This window comes from Schistocerca serialis, chromosome 1 (assembly GCF_023864345.2).
Source record: "Schistocerca serialis cubense isolate TAMUIC-IGC-003099 chromosome 1, iqSchSeri2.2, whole genome shotgun sequence".
NCBI lineage: Eukaryota > Metazoa > Arthropoda > Insecta > Orthoptera > Acrididae > Schistocerca > Schistocerca serialis.
Genome location: NC_064638.1, coordinates 825,335,953 through 825,358,768, shown reverse-complemented (window position 1 = coordinate 825,358,768; position 22,816 = coordinate 825,335,953). Strand labels below are relative to the sequence as shown.

At 47.3% G+C, this 22,816-nt stretch overlaps 1 protein-coding gene across 1 annotated transcript in view; it reads left to right on the top strand.

The window, feature by feature from the left end:
* LOC126436946 (serine-rich adhesin for platelets-like) overlaps nt 1–22,816 on the top strand; it is a 113,788-nt gene that overhangs the window by 51,381 nt on the left and 39,591 nt on the right. The window contains exons 3-4 of the mRNA XM_050090479.1: nt 3,965–10,909; nt 22,590–22,808. Of these exons, the coding sequence (XP_049946436.1) occupies nt 3,965–10,909; nt 22,590–22,808 (7,164 nt within the window). The remainder of the gene's footprint in view (nt 1–3,964; nt 10,910–22,589; nt 22,809–22,816) is intronic.

The window sequence follows — 22,816 nt, the reverse complement described above, 5'->3', positions numbered from 1 at the left end:
GTCCTCCGGCAATCCTACCTGGTAAGGATCCAACACCGGGCAGCAATACTCCAGCAGACGGCGGACAAATGTATTGTAAGCTGTCTCTTTAGTGGGTTTGTCGCATCTTCTAACTGTTTTGCCAACAAAGCACTATCTTTGTTTTGCCTTCTCCACAATATTATCTGCTGACAAACTGGGACATTTAAGCCCTTCTCTAAGGACCTTAGCCTGCATCCCCACTGAACGTGAACGCTCACCTTTCGAGTGCAGCACGACCTCAATTTTTGCTCTCATGTACAGCTTTGAATCACTAGAAACCATCCAAAACCTTTAGGCGATATTTGAACGTGATCCAAAGCAGCATAGAGTACTTATGCTTTCTAAAAACCTCCTGTTTTCCTTCCTCCTGTGGCGTGATCACGCGAGAGTGCAACATTAAAATGTGCGTGAATAAAATGGTAAAGGGTCCCTCTAAGACGCCCCAGGTCGACAACACCCTTGGTGTCACCCACGCACATTGAGCAGTTGCAAAAGTACGTTCAGAAATTTCTTCACAAAATCAGTCTGGCGTCTCCTCTGGCGTCTTGTACAACCCTTGGGTGGGGTTCGCCTACCTTCAGGCGCTAGAGCAGCCGCCAGGCTTAATTGCTCTAGAAGTTTCTGGCAGGTACATTGGTAACGTGCTCAACAAAGCTGGGTGAGTGTCACCGAGGCTGTTGGCGAAATGGTGGTTTTAAGAGGGTCCTATTGCCGTTTTATTCACGCGCATGTTAATGTTGCACTCCCGCGTCATCACGCCGCAGGAGGTTGTAAAACAGGACAACTGAAACAGCGTAAGTACGCTTTACTGCTTCGGATCATATTCAGGTTTCTTCGAATGGTTTTTAACGGTCATTAGTGGTTCCACCCTGTACACGAGAGCAAAAATTGCAGTCTCGCTGCAGTCCAACGGGGAGAGATCAGATTCCGCGAGGCTGCAGCCTCACAGTTTCCTTAGAGAAGGGTTGAAACGTATGGGGGTGTCAGCAGTCTCATAGGCTCTCAAGAACATCTTCCTCTAGCTTATTACACCTGCGAACTGTCATTTTCAACCTCTAAATGTGTTGGAATAAAGGCCGCAAGGAGAGGAGTCGTTTCTTTAGCGCCCTCCATGTCACGCCCTGTGGCCTTTTCGTGCCGATCCTGATCGCCGATGTGGCTGAAATGTTTACTTCGCCCACCCATAAGAAAGCCGCTTGATTTCAACGCTGGGTGACGCGGTTCTGACCTCTGCCGCAGAGAGTCAAAATCAGGGGGAAATGTGGGTGAGAGGAGCTGTGACGGCCCTCTCATCGTGTGACATGTCCACGGTGGGCTTGGGAAGAACTGTTGTGAAGTTTGGTGCCAATGTGACATCATTATCCCACCTTCTAGCTCACATGAACTTGTGAGCTGTGGTCTTCTTTTCGCATGTGTCGATGCCTTGCTATTTGCAGTGTTGCCGAGCCCGAGGGTGACGTTGCAGTGCGCCACGCTTTTGCTCCGTTACAGAGGAAGGTTTCAGGTATAGATTAGATTAGATTAGAGATTAGATTAATAATTGTTCCACAGATCATGAATACGACACTTCGTAATGATGTGGAACGTGTCAGGTTAATAAAAGGTATCTACACTCCTGGAAATTGAAATAAGAACACCGTGAATTCATTGTCCCAGGAAGGGGAAACTTTATTGACACATTCCTGGGGTCAGATACATCACATGATCACACTGACAGAACCACAGGCACATAGACACAGGCAACAGAGCATGCACAATGTCGGCACTAGTACAGTGTATATCCACCTTTCGCAGCAATGCAGGCTGCTATTCTCCCATGGAGACGATCGTAGAGATGCTGGATGTAGTCCTGTGGAACGGCTTGCCATGCCATTTCCACCTGGCGCCTCAGTTGGACCAGCGTTCGTGCTGGACGTCCCGACCGCGTGAGACGACGCTTCATCCAGTCCCAAACATGCTCAATGGGGGACAGATCCGGAGATCTTGCTGGCCAGGGTAGTTGACTTACACCTTCTAGAGCACGTTGGGTGACACGGGATACATGCGGACGTGCATTGTCCTGTTGGAACAGCAAGTTCCTTTGCCGGTCTAGGAATGGTAGAACGATGGGTTCGATGACGGTTTGGATGTACCGTGCACTATTCAGTGTCCCCTCGACGATCACCAGTGGTGTACGGCCAGTGTAGGAGATCGCTCCCCACACCATGATGCCGGGTGTTGGCCCTGTGTGCCTCGGTCGTATGCAGTCCTGATTGTGGCGCTCACCTGCACGGCGCCAAACACGCATACGACCATCATTGGCACCAAGGCAGAAGCGACTCTCATCGCTGAAGACGACACGTCTCCATTCGTCCCTCCATTCACGCCTGTCGCGACACCACTGGAGGCGGGCTGCACGATGTTGGGGCGTGAGCGGAAGACGGCCTAACGGTGTACGGGACCGTAGCCCAGCTTCATGGAGACGGTTGCGAATGGTCCTCGCCGATACCCCAGGAGCAACAGTGTCCCTAATTTGCTGGGAAGTGGCGGTGCGGTCCCCTACGGCACTGCGTAGGATCCTACGGTCTTGGCGTGCATCCGTGCGTCGCTGCGGTCCGGTCCCAGGTCGACGGGCACGTGCACCTTCCGCCGACCACTGGCGACAACATCGATGTACTGTGGAGACCTCACGCCCCACGTGTTGAGCAATTCGGCGGTACGTCCACCCGGCCTCCCGCATGCCCACTATACGCCCTCGCTCAAAGTCCGTCAACTGCACATACGGTTCACGTCCACGCTGTCGCGGCATGCTACCAGTGTTAAAGACTGCGATGGAGCTCCGTATGCCACGGCAAACTGGCTGACACTGACGGCGGCGGTGCACAAATGCTGCGCAGCTAGCGCTATTCGACGGCCAACACCGCGGTTCCTGGTGTGTCCGCTGTGCCGTGCGTGTGATCATTGCTTGTACAGCCCTCTCGCAGTGTCCGGAGCAAGTATGGTGGGTCTGACACACCGGTGTCAATGTGTTCTTTTTTCCATTTCCAGGAGTGTATACAAGATATTACATTACACAAAATATTACATGACACTTAATATTTTTTTTTTTTTTTTTTTTTTGTGGGTGTTGGGGAAATTGCCCACTTACTATATCCAAAAATTCATCTAATGAGTAGAAGGAGTTGCCATCAAGAAATTCTTTTAATTTCCGTTTAAATGCTATACGGCTATCTGTCAGACTTTTGATGCTATTACGTAAGTGACCAAAGACTTTCGTGGCAGCATAATTTACCCCCTTCTGAGCCAAAGTTAGATTTAACCTTGAGTAGTGAAGATAACCCTTTCTCCTAGTGTTGTAGCCATGTACACTGCTTTTACTTTTGAATTCGTTCGGATTGTTAATAACAAATTTCATAACTGAATGTATATATATTGTGAGGCTACAGTGAAGATCTCTAGCTTTTTAAATAAGTGTCTGCAGGATGATCTTGGATGAGCTCCAGCAATTATTCTGATTACACGCTTTTGTGCAAGGAACACTCTTTTAGTCAATGATGAGTTACCCCAGAATGTGATGCCATACGAAAGCAGAGAACGAAAATAGCCGTGCTAAGCTAATTTACTGAGATTTATATCGCCAAAATTTGCAATGACGCTAATAGCATAAGTAGCTGAACTCAAACGTTTCAGCAGATCCTCAGTGTGTTTTTTCCAGTTCAACCTCTCAATACATACACCTAGAAATTTTGAATATTCTACCTTAGCTACCGATTTCAGATCGAAGTCTATATTTATTAATGGTGTCATTCCATTTACTGTGTGGAACTGTACCTTTGAGCCAAATTCCAAGCTTATGCGTCACAGTGGCAGACAATTACGAGGCTGCGAAAAAATGATCCTTTAATTTCCTTGCGCACTGTAGTTAGTAAAAACGCTGTGTGACATGTTTGTTGGCGACACGCAGGTGTCATCGAGCGGCGCGCAGAAGCCGCCGCCGCCTGCAGCGCCGCAGCCCCCGCCGACAGCTGCGCCCACGCCAGCCGCCGCAACCACTGCTGCAGCACCGGCCAGCCAAAGACCCGGCAGCAGCACGCGCCGCCCTGCACCCAATAGGCGTCCACCCAGCAGGCCGCAGTACCGTCCCAGCTCGCCCAGACCCGTCGGCCAGACAAGACGACCGCCGCTGCGGCCCGCTGCCAGCACCATCAAGCCGGTGGTCTCCACTGCCAACAGCATCATCTCTACCGTCAAGCCCACTCGCCGGCCTCCACCCACCAGATGGACTACTTCTCCCACTACCCACACAGAGGCCACAACTGTGGCAGATAAGTCCCCGTCGAAACTACCTTACAAAACTACGACAACAGCTGCAGAAATCGTTACTACAACTGCGTCCAGCCCTCCAATAGTTGCCATCACCAAGCCCACCAAAATCAAAACAACAGTGAAGCCAGCTACAGCCATTCCTCCAAAAGCACCCAGCACTGCAGCTACCACTACAGAACCTACTACAGCCATTCCGATCACTACCATTAAGCCCACTTTCTTTAGAAAGCCTACTATTAACACCACTACCACACCCAGGATCACGACCACCACCACCACGACTTCTACAACCACAACTCCTACCACTAGGATTGCCACTACCACAAGTCCAATCCCCACTACCACAACCCCAAAACCAACGATCACTACCACCACGAGTACCACGACCCCCGCCAGCACCACTACAACCAGTACCACAACCCCCACCACGACAACGAGTACCACAACCCCCACCACAACAACCAGTACCACAACCCCCACCACGACAACGAGTACCACAACCCCCACCACAACAACCAGTACCACAACCCCCACCGCTACAACCAGTACCACAACCCCCACCACGACAACGAGTACCACAACCCCCACCACAACAACCAGTACCACAACCCCCACCACGACAACGAGTACCACAACCCCCACCACAACAACCAGTACCACAACCCCCACCACAACAACCAGTACCACAACCCCCACCACAACAACCAGTACCACAACCCCCACCACTACAACCAGTACCACTACACCCACCAGCACCACAACCACCAGTACTACAACCCCCACCAGCACCATTACCACCAGCACCACAACCTCAACCACCATCACTACTACCAGTACTACGAACCCCACCAGTACCACTTCTGCCAGTACCATGATCCCAACTACCACCACCACCACCACAACTGAACGCATCACTGCTACTGCAACCACTACCAGCCCAACAGCCACCACAACTGCAGAACAACAAACAGTCTCCACACAGTCTGTGGAGGTGGAACAGACGACAAAGAAATTCTCTGTACCACCATCGTTTGTAGAAATAACGCCGCGACCAGTAACGAGACCTCCCACGTCTACCACAGCTTCAACATCCACCACCGTGGGAGACACATTACCAACTCAAGAATCCTCCATATCCACGACAATTGGGACACCGTTGTCGACGATAGACTGGCCTAGAGATGAAGATAATGCACCAGGCACTATCAGCCAGAATCTGGAGACGACCACAGCCGCCAGTACAGGAACAACATCCTCACCTAAGCCTCCTGCTTCTCCTGAACCAGCTCCAGAATCCGTATCACTGTCAGCGCCTTTCCACGCTACCCACAAGCCGGTGTACGTCCCACAACCAGGAGAAACACCTCTCGATGTCAGTTTCACAGCTCTTCCTCTCGACGGAAGCACGCAAAAGGGTGCAACTGATACGGAAGAAGCCTGGATCAATACTGAAGATCCAACAACAATGCAGACTGAGGCATCTTCTTCCGTTAGCGAATTCCGTAACGAGTCCACCAGTGATTCTTTGCTTCTTAGGCCTGGTAGTGGTGCAGGGATATCAGAAGATGCAGTGGATGTCAGTCCCTCGACAGAGTCAAGTACACAGTTCACTTCGACATATCAACCGTCACCTCTCACAACAGACAAAGAAATGAACGCTTCACAGATGAATATAATGGCGTCCCCAGCACCCTCAACGTCACCTGCTGATAATTTACCCGTTGGTGAGATAGCTTCTGATGCTTCACAAATTTTAAATGTTGCAGCTGAAATTGCAGAGAGCACAGCGGTATCAGTTGATTTGTCTAGTACTGAAAAAGTCAGTGAGAAGCCAGTTATAAATGCGTTGCAAGATACTAGTGGTGCTGATGATAGCAGTTTCAATGTGAACGCAACAGACACACAGCTGAATGATCTTGAGAAGTATGGAACGCAAAATTCATCCATAGTCAAGTCCTCTGTCCAGGAATCAGATTCAGTTCCAGAAAAACCTACCGTCGGAGCTCAGGGGACAACAGAGACAGAAGCATCCATAGCGCCAGATAATTTGACACTTTTCGATACTACAGAAAAATTATCCGAACTTTCCTCGGATGTTATCAATGGTTTGTCAACTGAAAATTTGCAATTGGAAGGACAAAAATCGCCAGAAGGTATGAAAGAACAGAAACCATCTAGCGATGCAAATGGATTTGACGGTGGTTTAGAAAATAGCAACAACCTTACAGACACAGAAAGACCAGAAGAACAGGAATTGTCCACAGAAAAAGACTTCCTAGGCATCCAGAATATAATTACTGGAGATTCAAATGGTGGCGGCCCGATCCCAGTTGAGCTGCTCGATTCACTAAGCAGCGTGTTATCACAGGTTTCCGATAGCGAGAAAGTAACGGAAATCTATGACGAGAAACCAGGCAGCATATCCGACTTTACTGGCATGGAGCTCGGTGCTGTTGGCGTCAAAGAAACTAGTAATTCTACCGGGTATGTAAGCATTGCCGATTTGGGAACAATTGCCCCTGAGGCTTTCTTCAGTGAGAGTGTGGCACAAACAAGCAGTAATGTAGACCGTCTTCAGGATGTTTCTACTCTAACTAGCGTTATTGTGGGTTCTAGATCGACAACACAATCGACACTACTTGTAGATGGCGCGAATGCTGGGCAAAAAGACGACGAAGTTGCTACCAAACCAGAACCTATCTCTGAAGCGATTAAAAACAGCAGACCCGAAAGCGGAAGCGTTTCAGAAGAAAGCAAGTGGGAAATGATCTCTCAGTCCGCAGCTCAGCAAACGGGTGGTTACAAAGTAGAAATAAAAAGTAAGGTGAACGACTCCTCGGTAAGTGAGCTGCTATCCAGCGATGTTGCAGCAGTTTCTGCAACGGGATTTCGAAACGAAACCATTACTGATACTGACACCCTCAGTCTTGAAACTACAGATACTACAGCAGAAAGCACTGATACCGATGTAGAACACTTCGTGACGCCTCAGGTAAGCGATTACGAGACGCCGCTATCCGAAATTGAAGGTGCTATCGCTACGTCAGCAGACGCACCACCTTCCGATGTTCTAACATCAGCGTATGACGTAAGTGCTTCAGATGTGGCGACAGAACACGAGGAGATAGTGACTACAAGCGTGCACGTCGTAGGTACCAGTGAAGAGGGGGCAACCACTGGCCCTGTCCCAACTGGAGACAGTGATAAACTTGACGACGAGGTATCATCAGAACAAGAAGAGAACGCAGATACTGCTGCCGTGCAAGAAAATGTCGCCGGACAAGAAAACAGCAGCGATGAGCTTTTGTCAGATGGCTCTGCTTCTGGTGCCTCTGTGCAAGTCCATAGTGCTCCAGAAACGGCTAAGCCAGAGGAAGAAGCAACTATGGCTTCTGACTCAGTTTCCAGCTATACAGTCACTCCGGAAGAAGATTCTGATAGCGCACTGGACGTGAAGGATATTGCGGCAGAGAGTAGCGATGAGTCTGGGACCACTCCTGGGCCAGGAGCGTCCAATGCGGCGCCAGAATTGAACGCCGACAAAACAAAGAACAAACCGCCCGTAACTATTGTCAAAGGTCCAGAGCAGGACACGATTACCATGGATATGGAGACAACCTACTCGTCCGGCTTAAAGGATGAATCAATGTCCGGGATCCCTGTTGACACTGGTGACTTAATCGTTTCGAAAATAGATTCCGGCGCCACCTCTGACTCTCAAAACGATGATCTGTTGCAAGATCCGGTCACAGAGTCTCAAAAACTGCAGGAGGCTCCTGCTTCGCCTATATCAGCGATGGGAGACGATTTTAATAATAAAGTAGGCCCAACAGCAGAAACCTTGCCGTCAGACGAACCCGGAACAGGCGGTTCTGAATCTGTTGGCGCGACCAAAATCAGTGTCGTCACTGCTACGTCTTCATCGTTAGAGAGTATCAAGGACAGTGCTACCGTGTCACAGGAACAGAGAATCCCTGGCGAAGGTCTTGGTACTGGAGAAACTTCTGTGCATGTTCTCTCACAACAAGTAGCTGAAAAATCACCAGAATTCTCGTTGCAAAAATTAGACGAGAAACCGCTGGTGGCCAGCAGTGGCGACAGTAGCATCTCCCCGTTGAACAGGGACAAAGACGACGCTTCACCGTCGAATGATGAGGATGGCAGCAACGCTTCGTCGTCTGAGGATGTAGTAAGCATTACCACGATTATCAGTGACTCAAAAACGAGTCCTCCGCCCACAGGAAGTAGCACTGAAAGTGGTGCATTTACTATCACTCCACTTCCTGCAAATATAGCAACAGAAATGAAAGAAGGTCAAGAAACAACAACTCCTTCAAAAAAACTTAGTAGTAGTACTGTCAGAATCAGCGCTACACCTGACAGTTTGATGAGCACATCACAACCATCAGGAACAATTCTAGAGACTGCGCAGTCCCTTAAGGTAGAGGCAACTGATGACACTGCTGTTAACGCTGAAACTATTTTATCTCAGCAAGCTGATGATAAAGATTCGCTGAAGGATGACACGGAAGAAATTAAACCACCGATAAAGAATCCCACAACGATGTCTGTAACAGAAGAACTAGCTACTGCCAGAATACCTGACGATTCACCGAGTAGCTCCACTCCTGACCGAATCAGTGCCACCACGGCTAACGATTCTGGTGTATATTTGTCAGAATTCGCCGCGGAAAGTCAAGAGCAAGACACCGTTAAAAGTACAGAACTCGAAGCCGCAGGAGGTCCAAGCTCTGCTGAGGCGACGGCAACGCCTGCTGCAATGGCTGGATCGAGTGGCCTTCCTGAAGAAGGCAGTGCCGCCACGTTCTCCGAGAGCGTTACATTCAAAGATCAACTCGCGCCTGATTTAAGTAATGTAAATAATCAGGAGACACTAGGAATGAATGATGCAGTAAGTGCAGACACAGTTACCGCTCCTAACACATCTACTCAGAACTTAGATGAGAAGACTCCAGAGGAGAATATTTCAGCCGATGCAGGAACAGACGAGCTACAAGCGTCTTCATCGAGCAACAATCTTCCTGGGACTGTTCTCGAAAACGACGCCAGTGATGCCCAGGAAGAAGACGATGTACCAGAGAATACGACTCCAATCTTAGAGAGCGCAGAATCTTCGCTGAACGAAGAGTCGGATGCTCAGAAAATTGGCCTAGTCGATATTGCATCGACAGAACCAACTTCGTCTCTGTTTGACAAGGAAGCTCAGATGGTACCTACCGGCAGCTCGTCTGCATCGGAGGCGCTCCACAGCAGTGAAACCTCCCTCAGTTCCAACATCAAATCAACTTCCGACTCAGCAACGGACTCTCAGTCCGAGGAGCAGCATGTTGCTGAGAGTGATTCTACTGCAGAGGTATCGCAGAAGGATGACGAAGACTATTCAGGTCATTCGGAAGAAAAAATAGCTGCGAAGTTGTCTGACGAGGCCTCACCTGGAGTAAGTGCCTCGGGAATTTCTGTTGTAAAGGGCGATAAGTTAGGGGAAGGTGAAAGCAGCCTTGCAGCATCAAGCCAAGGCGACCTGTCGTCGCAGTCACCAGGTGGAAGTGCCCCAGATTCGACTGAGGCGGATGTGAAGGACACAGCCACAGACGGCGAAGAGCCTATATTCATAAAAATAAATCCTCCGCTTGCCGTAAACGGTGATGCTGGTACTCATGCATCTTCAGAAATCAAGAAAATTCCTGTCCAGTATCATTCAGCTATCGATGTACCAAGCAGGATACACAGTGTTGTTGCACCGACTGTGACATCATCTGAGGAAGTTTCCCCTAGCGCCATCCGAGACGAGAAGCCAGCGTACGTCGTACGGATAGAAGCGCCTGACAGGAAAGTTCCGACTGGAGAAGGGGACGGAGCAGCGCCAGAGACTGAGGATATCCCGGCAGTAAGTGTGCCCGAATACGGAGACCAGTCACAGGGACAGGCCGTAGAGGGCGCGACAGGAAGTGACGGTCAGGCGACCGATGCTCAACATACTTTCTCCGTCGAAGACGCCTCACAGTCCCAACGCCCTCCCGAAATCCCTTCCGCCAGTCCGAGCATAATAATAGAGAGCGTGACGGCCCAGCCGGCGGCCCCGGCGCAGAGCTCTAGCCCTGCCGGCGGTCTGCTGCCGCCCGAGGTGTCCTGGCCCCAGGAGGGAGAGGTGGAGGAGCCGGAGCGGCCTCCGGTGGACCTGCGGCCGGCTGACGCGGCGCACCAGCTGGGCCTGGAGGCGACGACGGCGGCGCTGGACGGCGACGTGCGCGCCTTCGCCGACCTGCTGAACGAGCTGGCGCTGCGCCTGTGGGCCGGCGTGGCCGCGCGCGGGCTCAACACGGCGTCGGCGCCGCCGCGCTCGCTCGTGCTGTCGCCGTTCGCGCTCACCTCGCTGCTCGCCATGGTCTTCCTGGGCGCGCGCGGGCCCACCTCCGACCAGATGAACGACCTGCTGCGCCTCGACGACGTGGTCACCTTCAACCCGCACCTGGTGCTGCGCAACGTCACCGACTCGCTGGTGCACGGCAACCCGCCGGGGGTCGCCGCCGTCGCCTTCGTCAGGCAGCTGTACAGCGACAAGGTGGCTGCTCCGCCCGTACTCTCTCTGCTTATACTTTAATTCGCAACTGTAATTTTATTTATTTATTTACACGTCAAGTTCCGTAGGACCAAATTGAGGAGCAAATCTCCAAGGTCATGGAACGTGTCAGTACATGAACTTACAACATAAAAGTAATAACAGATAAAAATAAATGTTCACGAACCTGAAAGAAAATCAGTCCATAAGTTTAACCAAACGCTATCAGCAATACAATGAGAATCAGCTTAATTTTTCAAGGAACTCCTAGACAGAATACAAGGAGTGACCCATGAGGAAACTCTTCAGTTTCGATTTGAAAGCGCGTGGATTACTGCTAAGATTTTTGAATTCGAGTGGCAGCTTATTGAAAATGGATGCAGCAGTATACTGCACACCTTTTTGCACAACAGTTAAGGAAGTCGGATCCAAATGGAGGTTTGATTTCTGCCGAGTATTAACCGAGTGAAAGCTGCTTATTGTTGGAAATAAACTAATATTGGTAACAAGAAACGACAATAAGGAATACACATATTGAGAGGCCAATGTCAAAATACCCAGACTCGTGAACAGAGGTCGACAAGAGGTTCGTGACCTCACACCACTTATTGCCCGAACCGCCTGTTTCTGAGCCAAAAATATCCTTCTAGAATGGGAAGAGTTACCCCAAAATATAATACCATACGACATAAGTGAATGAAAATAAGCAAAGTAGACTAATTTACGTGTCGAAGTATCACTCACTTTCGATACCGTTCGAATAGTGAAAATGGCAGTATTAAGTCTTTGAACAAGATCCTGAACGTGGGCTTTCCACGACAGCTTACTATGTATCTGAACACATAGGAATTTGAACTGTTCAGTTTCACTAATCGTATGCCAGTTCTGTGAGATTAAAACGTCAGGTTTTGTTGAATTGTGTGTTAGAAACTGTAAAAACTGAGTCTGTGATTTAACGTTAGTTTATTTTCTACAAGCCATGAACTGTGATCATGTACTGCACTACTTGAAACCGAGTCAATGTTGCACACAACATCCTTTACTACCAAGCTAGTGTCATCAGCAAATAGAAATATTTTAGAGTTACCCATAATACTAGAGGGCATATCATTTATATAAATAAGGAACAGGAGCGGCCCCAACGCTGATCCCTGGGGCACCCCCCACTTCACAGTACCCCACTCAGATTCCACATCACAGCCGTTATCAACATTGTGAATAATGACCTTTTGCTGCCTGTTGCTAAAGTAAGACGTGAACCAATTGTGAGCTACTCCCCTTATTCCGTAATGGTCCAACTTCTGGAGCAATATTGTGAGATTAACACAGTCAAATGCCTTTGTTAAATCAAAAAATACGACAAGCGTTCGAAACTTTTTGTTTAGCCCATCCAGTACCTCACAGAGAAAAGAGAACATAGTATTTTCAGTTGTCAAACGACTTCTAAAGCCGAACTGTACACTCGCCACAACGGAACCGAGCAATGGTTCCACTCAAAATAATCGCCACACAAGTCATTTATACCACTGGGAAGTCAGACAATCGATCGTACAAACATACCGCCGTTTGAGTCTCGTACAGATTCCCGTATGGAGGACATAGTGATAGACATCCCTGGGGTTGTGAAGCAGCTGAATGAGTTGAAAATAAATAAATCGCCAGGTCCTGATGGGATTCCAATTCGATTTTACAGAGAGTACTCTACTGCATTGGCTCCTTACTTAGCTTTCATTTATCGCGAATCTCTCGCCCAACGTAAAGTCCCGAGCGACTGGAAAAAAACCGCAGGTGACGCCTGTATATAAGAAGGGTAGAAGGACGGATCCTCAAAATTACAGACCAATTGTAATGAGGCTGTTTAGGTTTTTATGTTGGTAACGCCATGTAGTGCTCTATATGAAAATCACTGACTGTGCTGTGTGCAGTCTGTGGCTGGTTTGTATTGTTGGAATTTGCTATTGTAGTGTTGGGCAGTTGGATGTTTAACAGCACGTAGCGTTGCGCAGTTGGAGATAAGCCGCCAGCAGTGGTGGATGTGGGGAGAGAGATGGCGGAGTTTTGAGAGCGGATGATCTGGACGTGTGTCCATCAGAGACAGTAAATTTGTAAGACTGGATGTCATGAACTGATATATATATTATGACTTTTGAACACTATTAAGGGAAATACATTGTTTGTTCTCCATCAAAATCTTTCATTTGCTAACTATGCCTATCAGTAGTTAGTGCCTTCAGTAGTTTGAATCTTTTATTTAGCTGGCAGTAGTGGCGCTCGCTGTATTGCAGTAGTTTGAGTAACGAAGATTTTTGTGAGGTAAGTGATTCATGAAAGGTATAGGTTATTGTTAGTCAGGGCCATTCTTTTGTAGGGATTACTAAAAGTCAGATTGCGTTACGCTAAAAATATTATGTGTAAGTTTAGTGTTGATCAGAATAAGTAAAAAGAGAAATGTCTGAGTACGTTCAGTTCTGCTCAGCTGTTTGAAAATCAAATAACGTAAGAAGTTTATCTGCGCAGTCATTCATTAATTTTTCTAAGGGCACGTTTCACAATATCCTTAACATCGGTTTGTTGCAGGATTCTCGAACATATTCTCAGTTCGAATATAATGAATTTCCTTGAGACAGAGAAAGGATAGGTCCTGCGAAACGCAACTCGCTCTTTTTTCACATGATATCTTGCGAACCATGGATGAAGGGTATCAGACGGATGCCATATTCCTTGACTTCCGGAAAGCGTTTGACTCGGTGCCCCACTGCAGACTCCTAACTAAGGTACGAGCATATGGGATTGGTTCCCAAGTACGTGAGTGGCTCGAAGACTCCTTAAGTAATAGAACCCAGTACGTTGTCCTCGATGGTGAGTGTTCGTCGGAGGTGAGAGTATCATCTGGAGTGCCCCAGCGAATTGTCGTAGGTCCGCTGTTGTTTTCTATCTACATAAATGATCTTTTGGATAGGGTGGATAGCAATGTGCGGCTGTTTGTTGATGATGCTGTGGTGTACGGGAAGGTGTCGTCGTTGAGTGACTGTAGGAGGATACAAGATGACTTGGACAGGATTTGTGATTGGTGTAAGGAATGACAGCTAACTCTAAATATAGATAAATGTAAATTAATGCAGATGAATAGGAAAAAGAATCCTGTAATGTTTGAATACTCCATTAGTAGTGTAACGCTTGACACAGACACGTCGATTAAATATTTGGGCGTAACACTGCAGAGCGATATGACGTGGGACAAGCATGTAATAGCAGTTGTGGGGAAGGCGGATAGTCGTCTTCGGTTCATTGGTAGAATTTTGGGAAGATGTGGTTCATCTGCAAAGGAGACCGCTTCTAAAACACTAATACGGCCTATTCTTGAGTACTGCTCGAGCGTTTGGGAACCCTATCAGATCGGATTGAGGGAGGACATAGAAGCAGTTCGGAGGCGGGCTGCTAGATTTGTTACTGGTAGGTTTGATCATCACGCGAGTGTTACCGAAATGCTTCAGGAACTCGGATGGGAGTCTCTAGAGGAAAGGAGGCGTTCTTTTCGTGAATCGCTACTGAGGAAATTTAGAGATCCAGCATTTGAGGCGTACTGCAGTACAATTTTACTGCCGCCAACTTACATTTCGCGGAAAGACCAAAAAGATAAGAGAGATTAGGGCTTGTAAAGAGGCATATAGGCAGTCATTTTTCCCTCGTTCTGTTTGGGAGTGGAACAGGGAGAGAAGATGCAAGTTGTGGTACGAGGTACCCTCCGCCACGCACCGTGTGGTGGATGGCGGAGTGTGTATGTAGATGTAAATGTAGATTAATTCCTCTTTCGTAGAATGCAGTCGACTGCTGGCGGATCCAAAACCATGCCCACTCTTCCCTTATCTTGTCCGATTGAAACTCATCTCCATGTGTGTCTTTTTGCAGGTCGCCAACAACGAGAGCATCACATGGTGAAAGATTCAGGCTGTATGGAGGATGTTGCAGTGTTTCCCAACCAAACTGCTGAAGTGTAGCCTTTGTCCAATTGGCAGTGGGGGGGGGGGGGGGGGGCGACTGCTTTCTTGCAACAGGATGATTCCATCCGACAGCATTCACGGGCGTTTTGACTTTATGCCACGTCGCAGTTTCTGCAAAGCATCTTCATAGCTCTGCATACTGACTGTGGTCTCACGCTCGAGGAACTCGACGAGCAGAGGGCCTCTGCATTCCAAGAATAAGGTCATCATGACCTTACCAGAAGTTGTGAAACTACAGGGCTATTACAAATGATTGAAGCGATTTCATAAATTCACTGTAGCTCCATTCATTGACATATGGTCACGACACACTACAGATACGTAGAAAAACTCATAAAGTTTTGTTCGACTGAAGCCGCACTTCAGGTTTCTGCCGCCAGAGCGCTCGAGAGCATAGTGAGACAAAATGGCGACAGGAGCCGAGAAAGCGTATGTCGTGCTTGAAATGCACTCACATCAGTCAGTCATAACAGTGCAACGACACTTCAGGACGAAGTTCAACAAAGATCCACCAACTGCTAACTCCATTCGGCGATGGTATGCACAGTTTAAAGCTTCTGGATGCCTCTGTAAGGGGAATCAACGGGTCGGCCTGCAGTGAGCGAAGAAACGGTTTAACGCGAGCGGGCAAGTTTCACGCGTAGCCCGCGGAAGTCGACGAATAAAGCAAGCAGGGAGGTAAACGTACCACAGCCGACGGTTTAGAAAATCTTACGGAAAAAGCTAAAGCAGAAGCCTTACCGTTTACAATTGCTACAAGCCCTGACACCCTATGACAAAGTCAAACGCTTTGAATTTTCGGCGCGGTTGCAACAGCTCATGGAAGGGGATGCGTTCAGTGCGAAATTTGTTTTCAGTGATGAAGCAACATTTTTTCTTAATGGTGAAGTGAACAGACACAATGTGCGAATCTGGGCGGTAGAGAATCCTCACGCATTCGTGCAGCAAATTCGCAATTCACCAAAAGTTAACGTGTTTTGTGCAATCTCAAGGTTTAAAGTTTACGGCCCCTTTTTCTTCCGCGAAAAAAACGTTACAGGACACGTGTATCTGGACATGCTGGAAAACTGGCTCATGCCACAACTGGAGACCGACAGCGCCGACTTCATCTTTCAACAGGATGGTGCTCCACCGCACTTCCATCATGATGTTCGGCATTTCTTAAACAGGAGATTGGAAAACCGATGGATCGGTCGTGGTGGAGATCATGATCAGCAATTCATGTCATGGCCTCCACGCTCTCCCGACTTAACCCCATGCGATTTCTTTCTGTGGGGTTATGTGAAAGATTCAGTGTTTAAACCTCCTCTACCAAGAAACGTGCCAGAACTGCGAGCTCGCATCAACGATGCTTTCGAACTCATTGATGGGGACATGCTGCGCCGAGTGTGGGAGGAACTTGATTATCGGCTTGATGTCTGCCGAATCACTAAAGGGGCACATATCGAACATTTGTGAATGCCTAAAAAAACTTTTCGAGTTTTTGTATGTGTGTGCAAAGCATTGTGATAATATCTCAAATAATAAAGTTATTGTAGAGCTGTGAAATCGCTTCAATCATTTGTAATAATCCTGTACTTTGGATTCCTTTGTCTTTGCCGTTTGGCCTCGTGCTGTTGGAATGTTGCCGGACGGAAGCACCCTGTTTCACCAAAACACCCGTCCTCATACTGTTAATCGGACAAAGTCTACACTTCAGTGGTTTGTTTGGGAAACACTGCAACATCCTCAGTACAGTCGCATCTTTCACCATGTGATTTCAAATCATTGGCGATCAGAAGAAAGACATGCGTGGAGGTCGGTTTTGATCGTCTCGTCTCCCTGTGGGATATACGTGTTAACAAATGTGATGACAACTTTTCAGTGGAACCACTCCATGGTCCCGTTGCGGTGGGTGTTCGCTTTTCATTCAACCGCTCCTCATAGCCGTAGGATTTTCTGTTAGCTGATATTGCCACAAGGTTTCTGAAGTAATTTCTAAAGAACCGCACGACAAAACCTTACAATTACAGGTGATTTAACTGAATAAAACTAAACTTGTATCGTGTTGAAAAATCACGTTTCAGTAGTTTCATCCACAGGACAAGTTTTAATAAACTATTGATGCAGCAGCTACTTATACCACGTATAAAGCGTGTCCGACTTCTCTTGACTACCACAAAGAATTTTTCGTTAAAAAAAAAGTATCAAGCAGTACTGTTTAGCTACCAGGGGATGTGAACCAACATGATTGCCTTTCTTGGAACTTCGATCGTTAGGAAGATATGAAGAACAATTCGTCTCTTTTAAGTAGTACCCTAAGTCGTTTATTCGGTAATCCATTCCTCTCGTCGAGACCTGTTGAGAAATGCATTGTAGTTTACCATTCGCGCAATCATGACGTTATTAAAACGTAACGCATAACCGGCTTTGGGTCTCCTATACTAATACACATTGCTCGTCCCTGGGGCATCATAACTCCTGTACTTGCTAGAGTTGGAAGGCAGATGGAAAGACAAGGTACGGATTGCGCTTCTCCCTGAAACAACTGATTCTCGGCTATATCGGTTTTTCTTTCATCTTCAGTTTAACCTGACTGCTAAAACCGCCCAAAATAATCAGTTTCTGAAATAATCGATCTTTGATTTTTTCATTACTATTATTTTCTGTAATAAACATAGAACAAAGACTGAAAAGCTATAAGACTCCCTCAGCCTTTTGCATTACACGGTTCAAGATAAGTAGAATCAAAATATGAAATACAATAGGTAAATAAAAGAATATGTCGTCTCTCTACCGTTCGTGTTTTTCTCAAAAGATAATGAGGACTTGAATACTGGGAAAATCGCTAGTATTCTCCTATTGATTCTAATTTTTTGGAGCTCTACTCAAAAATTATATTGTAATTCATTATCATACCACTATTTGGATATTACCAAATTGCTAAGGAGTGAGAAACTGAGGTTGGAGAACTCTGTTTCTCGTGTTAAGTTGTCCGTTTCCCAGTGCTTCAACCAGATAAAAGCATATTATATAAATAAGGGCATCAGATCAGTTAATTTCTATTTTTATCATAAACTGTGAGTGAATTGTTAAGTTTTTAATTTATTACAGTTACCTTAATTTCTTTTCTCTTTTATTATTTCATAGAAATAGCAGACAAATAACAAACTGTTGGGTAAATTTTATAGCGTTCTTTTTATTTAATTATTTCGAATGAAAATCCCGTAGTCAAATATATTTATTTACGGTACTTATTAACAAGAAATCGAATACAATTGATTTTTTACCGATATAGCTAAAAATACTTTTTCTAAAAAATTCAAATGAACAATTTATATAGTGAGAAAATAGAACATTTACCTGGAACAGTTACATGACAATAGTTAAAATTTTAGTAATGAATTAATTCAGTGGCCAATATTTATTGACCAATCTACTCACAAATACACATTCTATAATGTGTTGATCTGTAAGTCGACTCCTTTCATCAGAAACAATTTCATTCAAAGAGGATACCATTCCTCCAGAAGCCACAGAAATTCCTTGTCAATGATAAATATTTTTGAGCTGCAAGCGACGGCTTTTACTCTGTTCCCAAAACATGAAAGGACCACTGCTCGTGGGTAGTAAGGGACAACAAGAACATTACTGCGTCAGCAGTGCTGTACCGACTTTTATGCAGTGTGTATATTGCTTGTTTCTAACTGTCGACATTGTTGTTAAAACAGCACTCATTATTTTTCTCATTTTCTTTAAAACCTAATATTTCAAAGAAATGGAAATTTTATCAATCAACATTGCTCATTTTGAAAAAGTTTTATTTAAAAATCAAAAATTATAGCACCTCTGCTATCACAAATTAATATACCGGTTATTTTTACGTGTTTATTATTAAAAAAATTAAAAAGTGTTATCACTAAGACCAAAAAAGTACCGATTATTGAGCGTTAAAGCATCTGTATCGGTTTCAACAGGTCGGTTTTTGCCGCCCCTAACAAGGAAACTGGCAAAACCGACACGCAGCAGACAAGTTCCAGAGGACGAACGCACTGCAAATTCTTTAATCACTGTCTCTGTTTAATATACAATACCTAATAAATAAAGTAGAAGCGCACTAGGTTAGAAAACACTCCCTGTACCACGAAAAGTAAATACGATTGTGCATGGCCACCTTTAATCTAGGGAAACTGCGTCCGAATGCGGAGCCACATCACTCTGTGACCGACGCTGCTGCCATCTTAGCATCAGCGGAAGGAGAGTGGCACAAATATATGGAGAGCACTACACGTTTGTTGCAAAGGTCAAGGCTTGGCACAAGCCATCCACAGAATGACCGATGTCACTGGCCAAGGATGCACTGTCTAGAACAGTACACCACATTACCGGTGCCATTGTCCAGCAGGTGGAATGCTCTCATTGTTCACGACTGTCGAATTACAATAGCAGGCATTGCTGCAGAGGGTCGCACTGAGCATCAGAAGTGTACACTTCACCATTAAAGAGAAAGTTTCGCAAAATGTGCACCCAATGAGTGCCTCACAGCGCAGGAAGAATGTCGAATGGCACTCTCTCTTGAACATGCGCAGTACTATGCGAAGCAAGGGAACGACTGCTTGTCACAAGTGGTCGCTGGAGACGAGACGTGGTGTCACCACTTTGAACCCGAGTCAAAACGTCAAAGTCTCCACAGGAAGCACGCAGGGTCGCTGCTACCCAAAACGCACTTCGTTTGAGGCCTCCATTTCACTGTTTCCAGCACGGCCGAGCGCTCGCTCTGTCCTCACGTCGGGTGTGATTGCGTCCCTCTAGTGTCCCTCAGCGTTATAGGGATTGTACCTTCTTCCTCAGACAGTGGCATCACGACTCTTTCAGCGGTTTTAATTTTACAGCCTCTGGCTCGTTTATTTTTGAATGCGCCTTATACAGTGTCCAGTCCCAATTACGTGACCACCTGCCAAAAGGCTGAATAGCCATTTTCTGCAGTACAGACTGCTGCGTACAGGAAGAGAGACGGTGAAGTTCTGGAAGATACCAACAGGAATTTGGAGGCATGCCCACTCCAGTGACGTGGCCAGCACGCTAGGTTTCTCTGTTGAGGATCCACGGCACGAACAGCACAGTCGATGTAGTCTCACAGATTGCCGATTGGATTTTAATACAGGGATTTGGTGGCCACGGGAATACAGTAAACTCATACTGGTGCTCTTCAAAACCACGGTCGTACACTGCAAGCAGTATGACACGTTGCATTGTCCTGCTGGAAGTTGCCACGTACCGAGGAAAAATAAACTGCATGTAGGGATGGACTTGGTACTCAAGAATACATGCATGCTTGTGTAGATCAAATGTGCCTTCCTGAACGAGAAGATCATCCTGGGAATATCACGAAAGTATTCTCCAGACATAGTGCTTCCCCCTCCGACCTGGACCCTCCTGCCGATTGTTACACTGTGTTTGCTTTCAGACGTTTCACATTGTACACGCCAACAGCCATCTGTCCGATGGAGCATAAAACGTGATTCATCTGAAAAACCTACCTGTCGCCACTGAGTGGACCTTCGCTTGCAGTATCGTGCTGATGAACAACAGTCAGCATGGGTCCATGAACCAGGTGCCTACTGCGGAGGCCCATACACAGCAACGTTCGCTGAAGAGTCGTTGAGGAAACACCACTGGTCCACCTTGGTTCATCTGGGTTTTCGGTTGCTCAACAATTGCACATCTGTTCGCCCGCACACATCTCCGCAGCAGTCGTTTACCCCTGTCATCCAGCACCTGTGGTGAACCACGTTTGCCTTGGCGCCAGTTATGAATAGTGCCATTTTGCCATGCATGATTATACTTTAACCACAGCAGCACGCGAGCAGTATACAAACTTAGCCGTTTCGGAAATACTTCCACACTCGGCCCAATAGCCAATGACCACGCCCGGTTGGAAGTTGGATAAATCGCTCCGTTTCCACAACAGGATAATGACTGCATTGTGTTTCGCATCCCACTGACACGCTTTATACACCCTCCACTGGTAGTGCTGCCACCTGCCGTCTGTGAGTAGAACATAGGCGGTGATGGTGTGACTGGACCGCGTATTTACACTACTGGCCATTAAAATTTGCTCACCACAAAGATGACGTGCTACAGACGCGAAATTTACCCGACAGGAAGAAGATGCTGTGATATGCAAATGATTAGCTTTTCAGAGCATTCACACAAGGTTCGCGCCAGTGGCGACACCCACAACGTGCTGACTTGAGGAAAGTTTACAACCGATTTCTCATACACAAACAGCAGTTGACAGGCGTTGCGTGGTGAAACGTTGTTGTGCTGCCTCGTGTAAGGAGGAGAAATGTGTACCATCACGTTTCCGACTTTGATAAAAGTCGGATTGTTGCCTATCGCGATTGCGGTTTATCGTATCACGACATTGCTGCTCACGTTGGTCGAGATCCAATGACTGTTAGCAGAATATTTAATCGGTGGGTTCAGGAGCGTAATACGGAACGCCGAGCTGGATCCCAACGGCCTCGTATCACTATCAGTCGAGATGACAGGCATCTTATTCGCATGGCTGTAACGGATCGTGCAGACACGTCTCGATCCCTGAGTCAACAGATGGGGACGTTTGCAAGACAACGACCATCTGCACGAACAGTTCGATGACGTTTGCAGCAGCGTAGACTATCAGCTCGGAGACCATGGCTGCGGTTACCGTTGACGCTGCATCACAGAAGGAGTGCCTGCGATGGTGTACTCAACGACGAACCTGGGTGCACGAATGGCAAAAGGTCATTTTTTCGGATGAATCCAGGTTCTGTTTACAATATCATGATGGTCGCATCCGTGTTTGGCGACATCGCGGTCAACGCACATTGGAAGGGTGTATTCGTCATGGCCATACTGGCGTATCACCCGGCGTGATGGTATCGGATGCCATTGGTTACACGTCTCTGTCACCTCTTGTTCGCATTGACAGCACTTTGAACAGTGGACGCCACATTTCAGATGTGTTACGACCCGTGGCTCTACCCTTCATTCGATCCCTGCGAAACCCTACATTTCAGCAGGATAATGCACGACCGCATGTTGCAGGTCCTGTACGGGCCTTTCTGGATACAGAAAATGTTCTACTGCTGCCCTGGCCAGCACATTCTCCAGATCTCTCACCAATTGAAAATGTGTGGTCAATGGTGGCCGAGCAACTGACTCGTCACAATATGCCAGTCACTACTCTTGATGAACTGTGGTATCGTGTTGAAGCTGCATGGGCAGCTGTACCTGTACACGCCATCCAATCTCTGTTTGACTCAATGCCCAGGCGTATCAAGGCCGTTCTTACGGCCAGAGGTGGTTGTTCTGGGTACTGATTTCTCAGGATCTATGCACCCAAATTGCGTGAAAATGTAATCACACGTCAGTTCTGGTATAATATATTTGTCCAATGAATACCCGTTTATCGTCTGCATTTCTTCTTGGTGTAGCAATTTTAATGGCTAGTAGTGTATCTAGCTCTCGCCTAGTTATAAGACAACCGCCGTAGTTTTATAAAATTTAATTTTTGTATCTTTTCAGGTCAGTGTCCTGTTTATTGTTCCACATTGTGTTGCTCTGGCGAGTATATCGTAAAAAAATAGAAAATAAAAGAAGAAGTGTATTTTGTGGTGGAGAGATGAGTGACGTGGTGGCGCGCGCGACTTGTGCAGAGTAAAGGCAAGCTGCTGGAGTTCTACAAGGAGCGCGCGCAGCAGTGGTACGAGGGCCACGTGGAGGAGGCGGACTGGTCGGCGGTGGGCGACCTGGTGCGGCGGCGCACCAACCTGCTGGTGCGGCGGCAGACGCGCGGCCGCGTGCACGAGTTCGTCCGCGGCGCCGGCCTCGCGCTGCGGCCCCCGCTCGCCGCCTTCACCGCCTCCGTCTTCCAGGTCAGCGG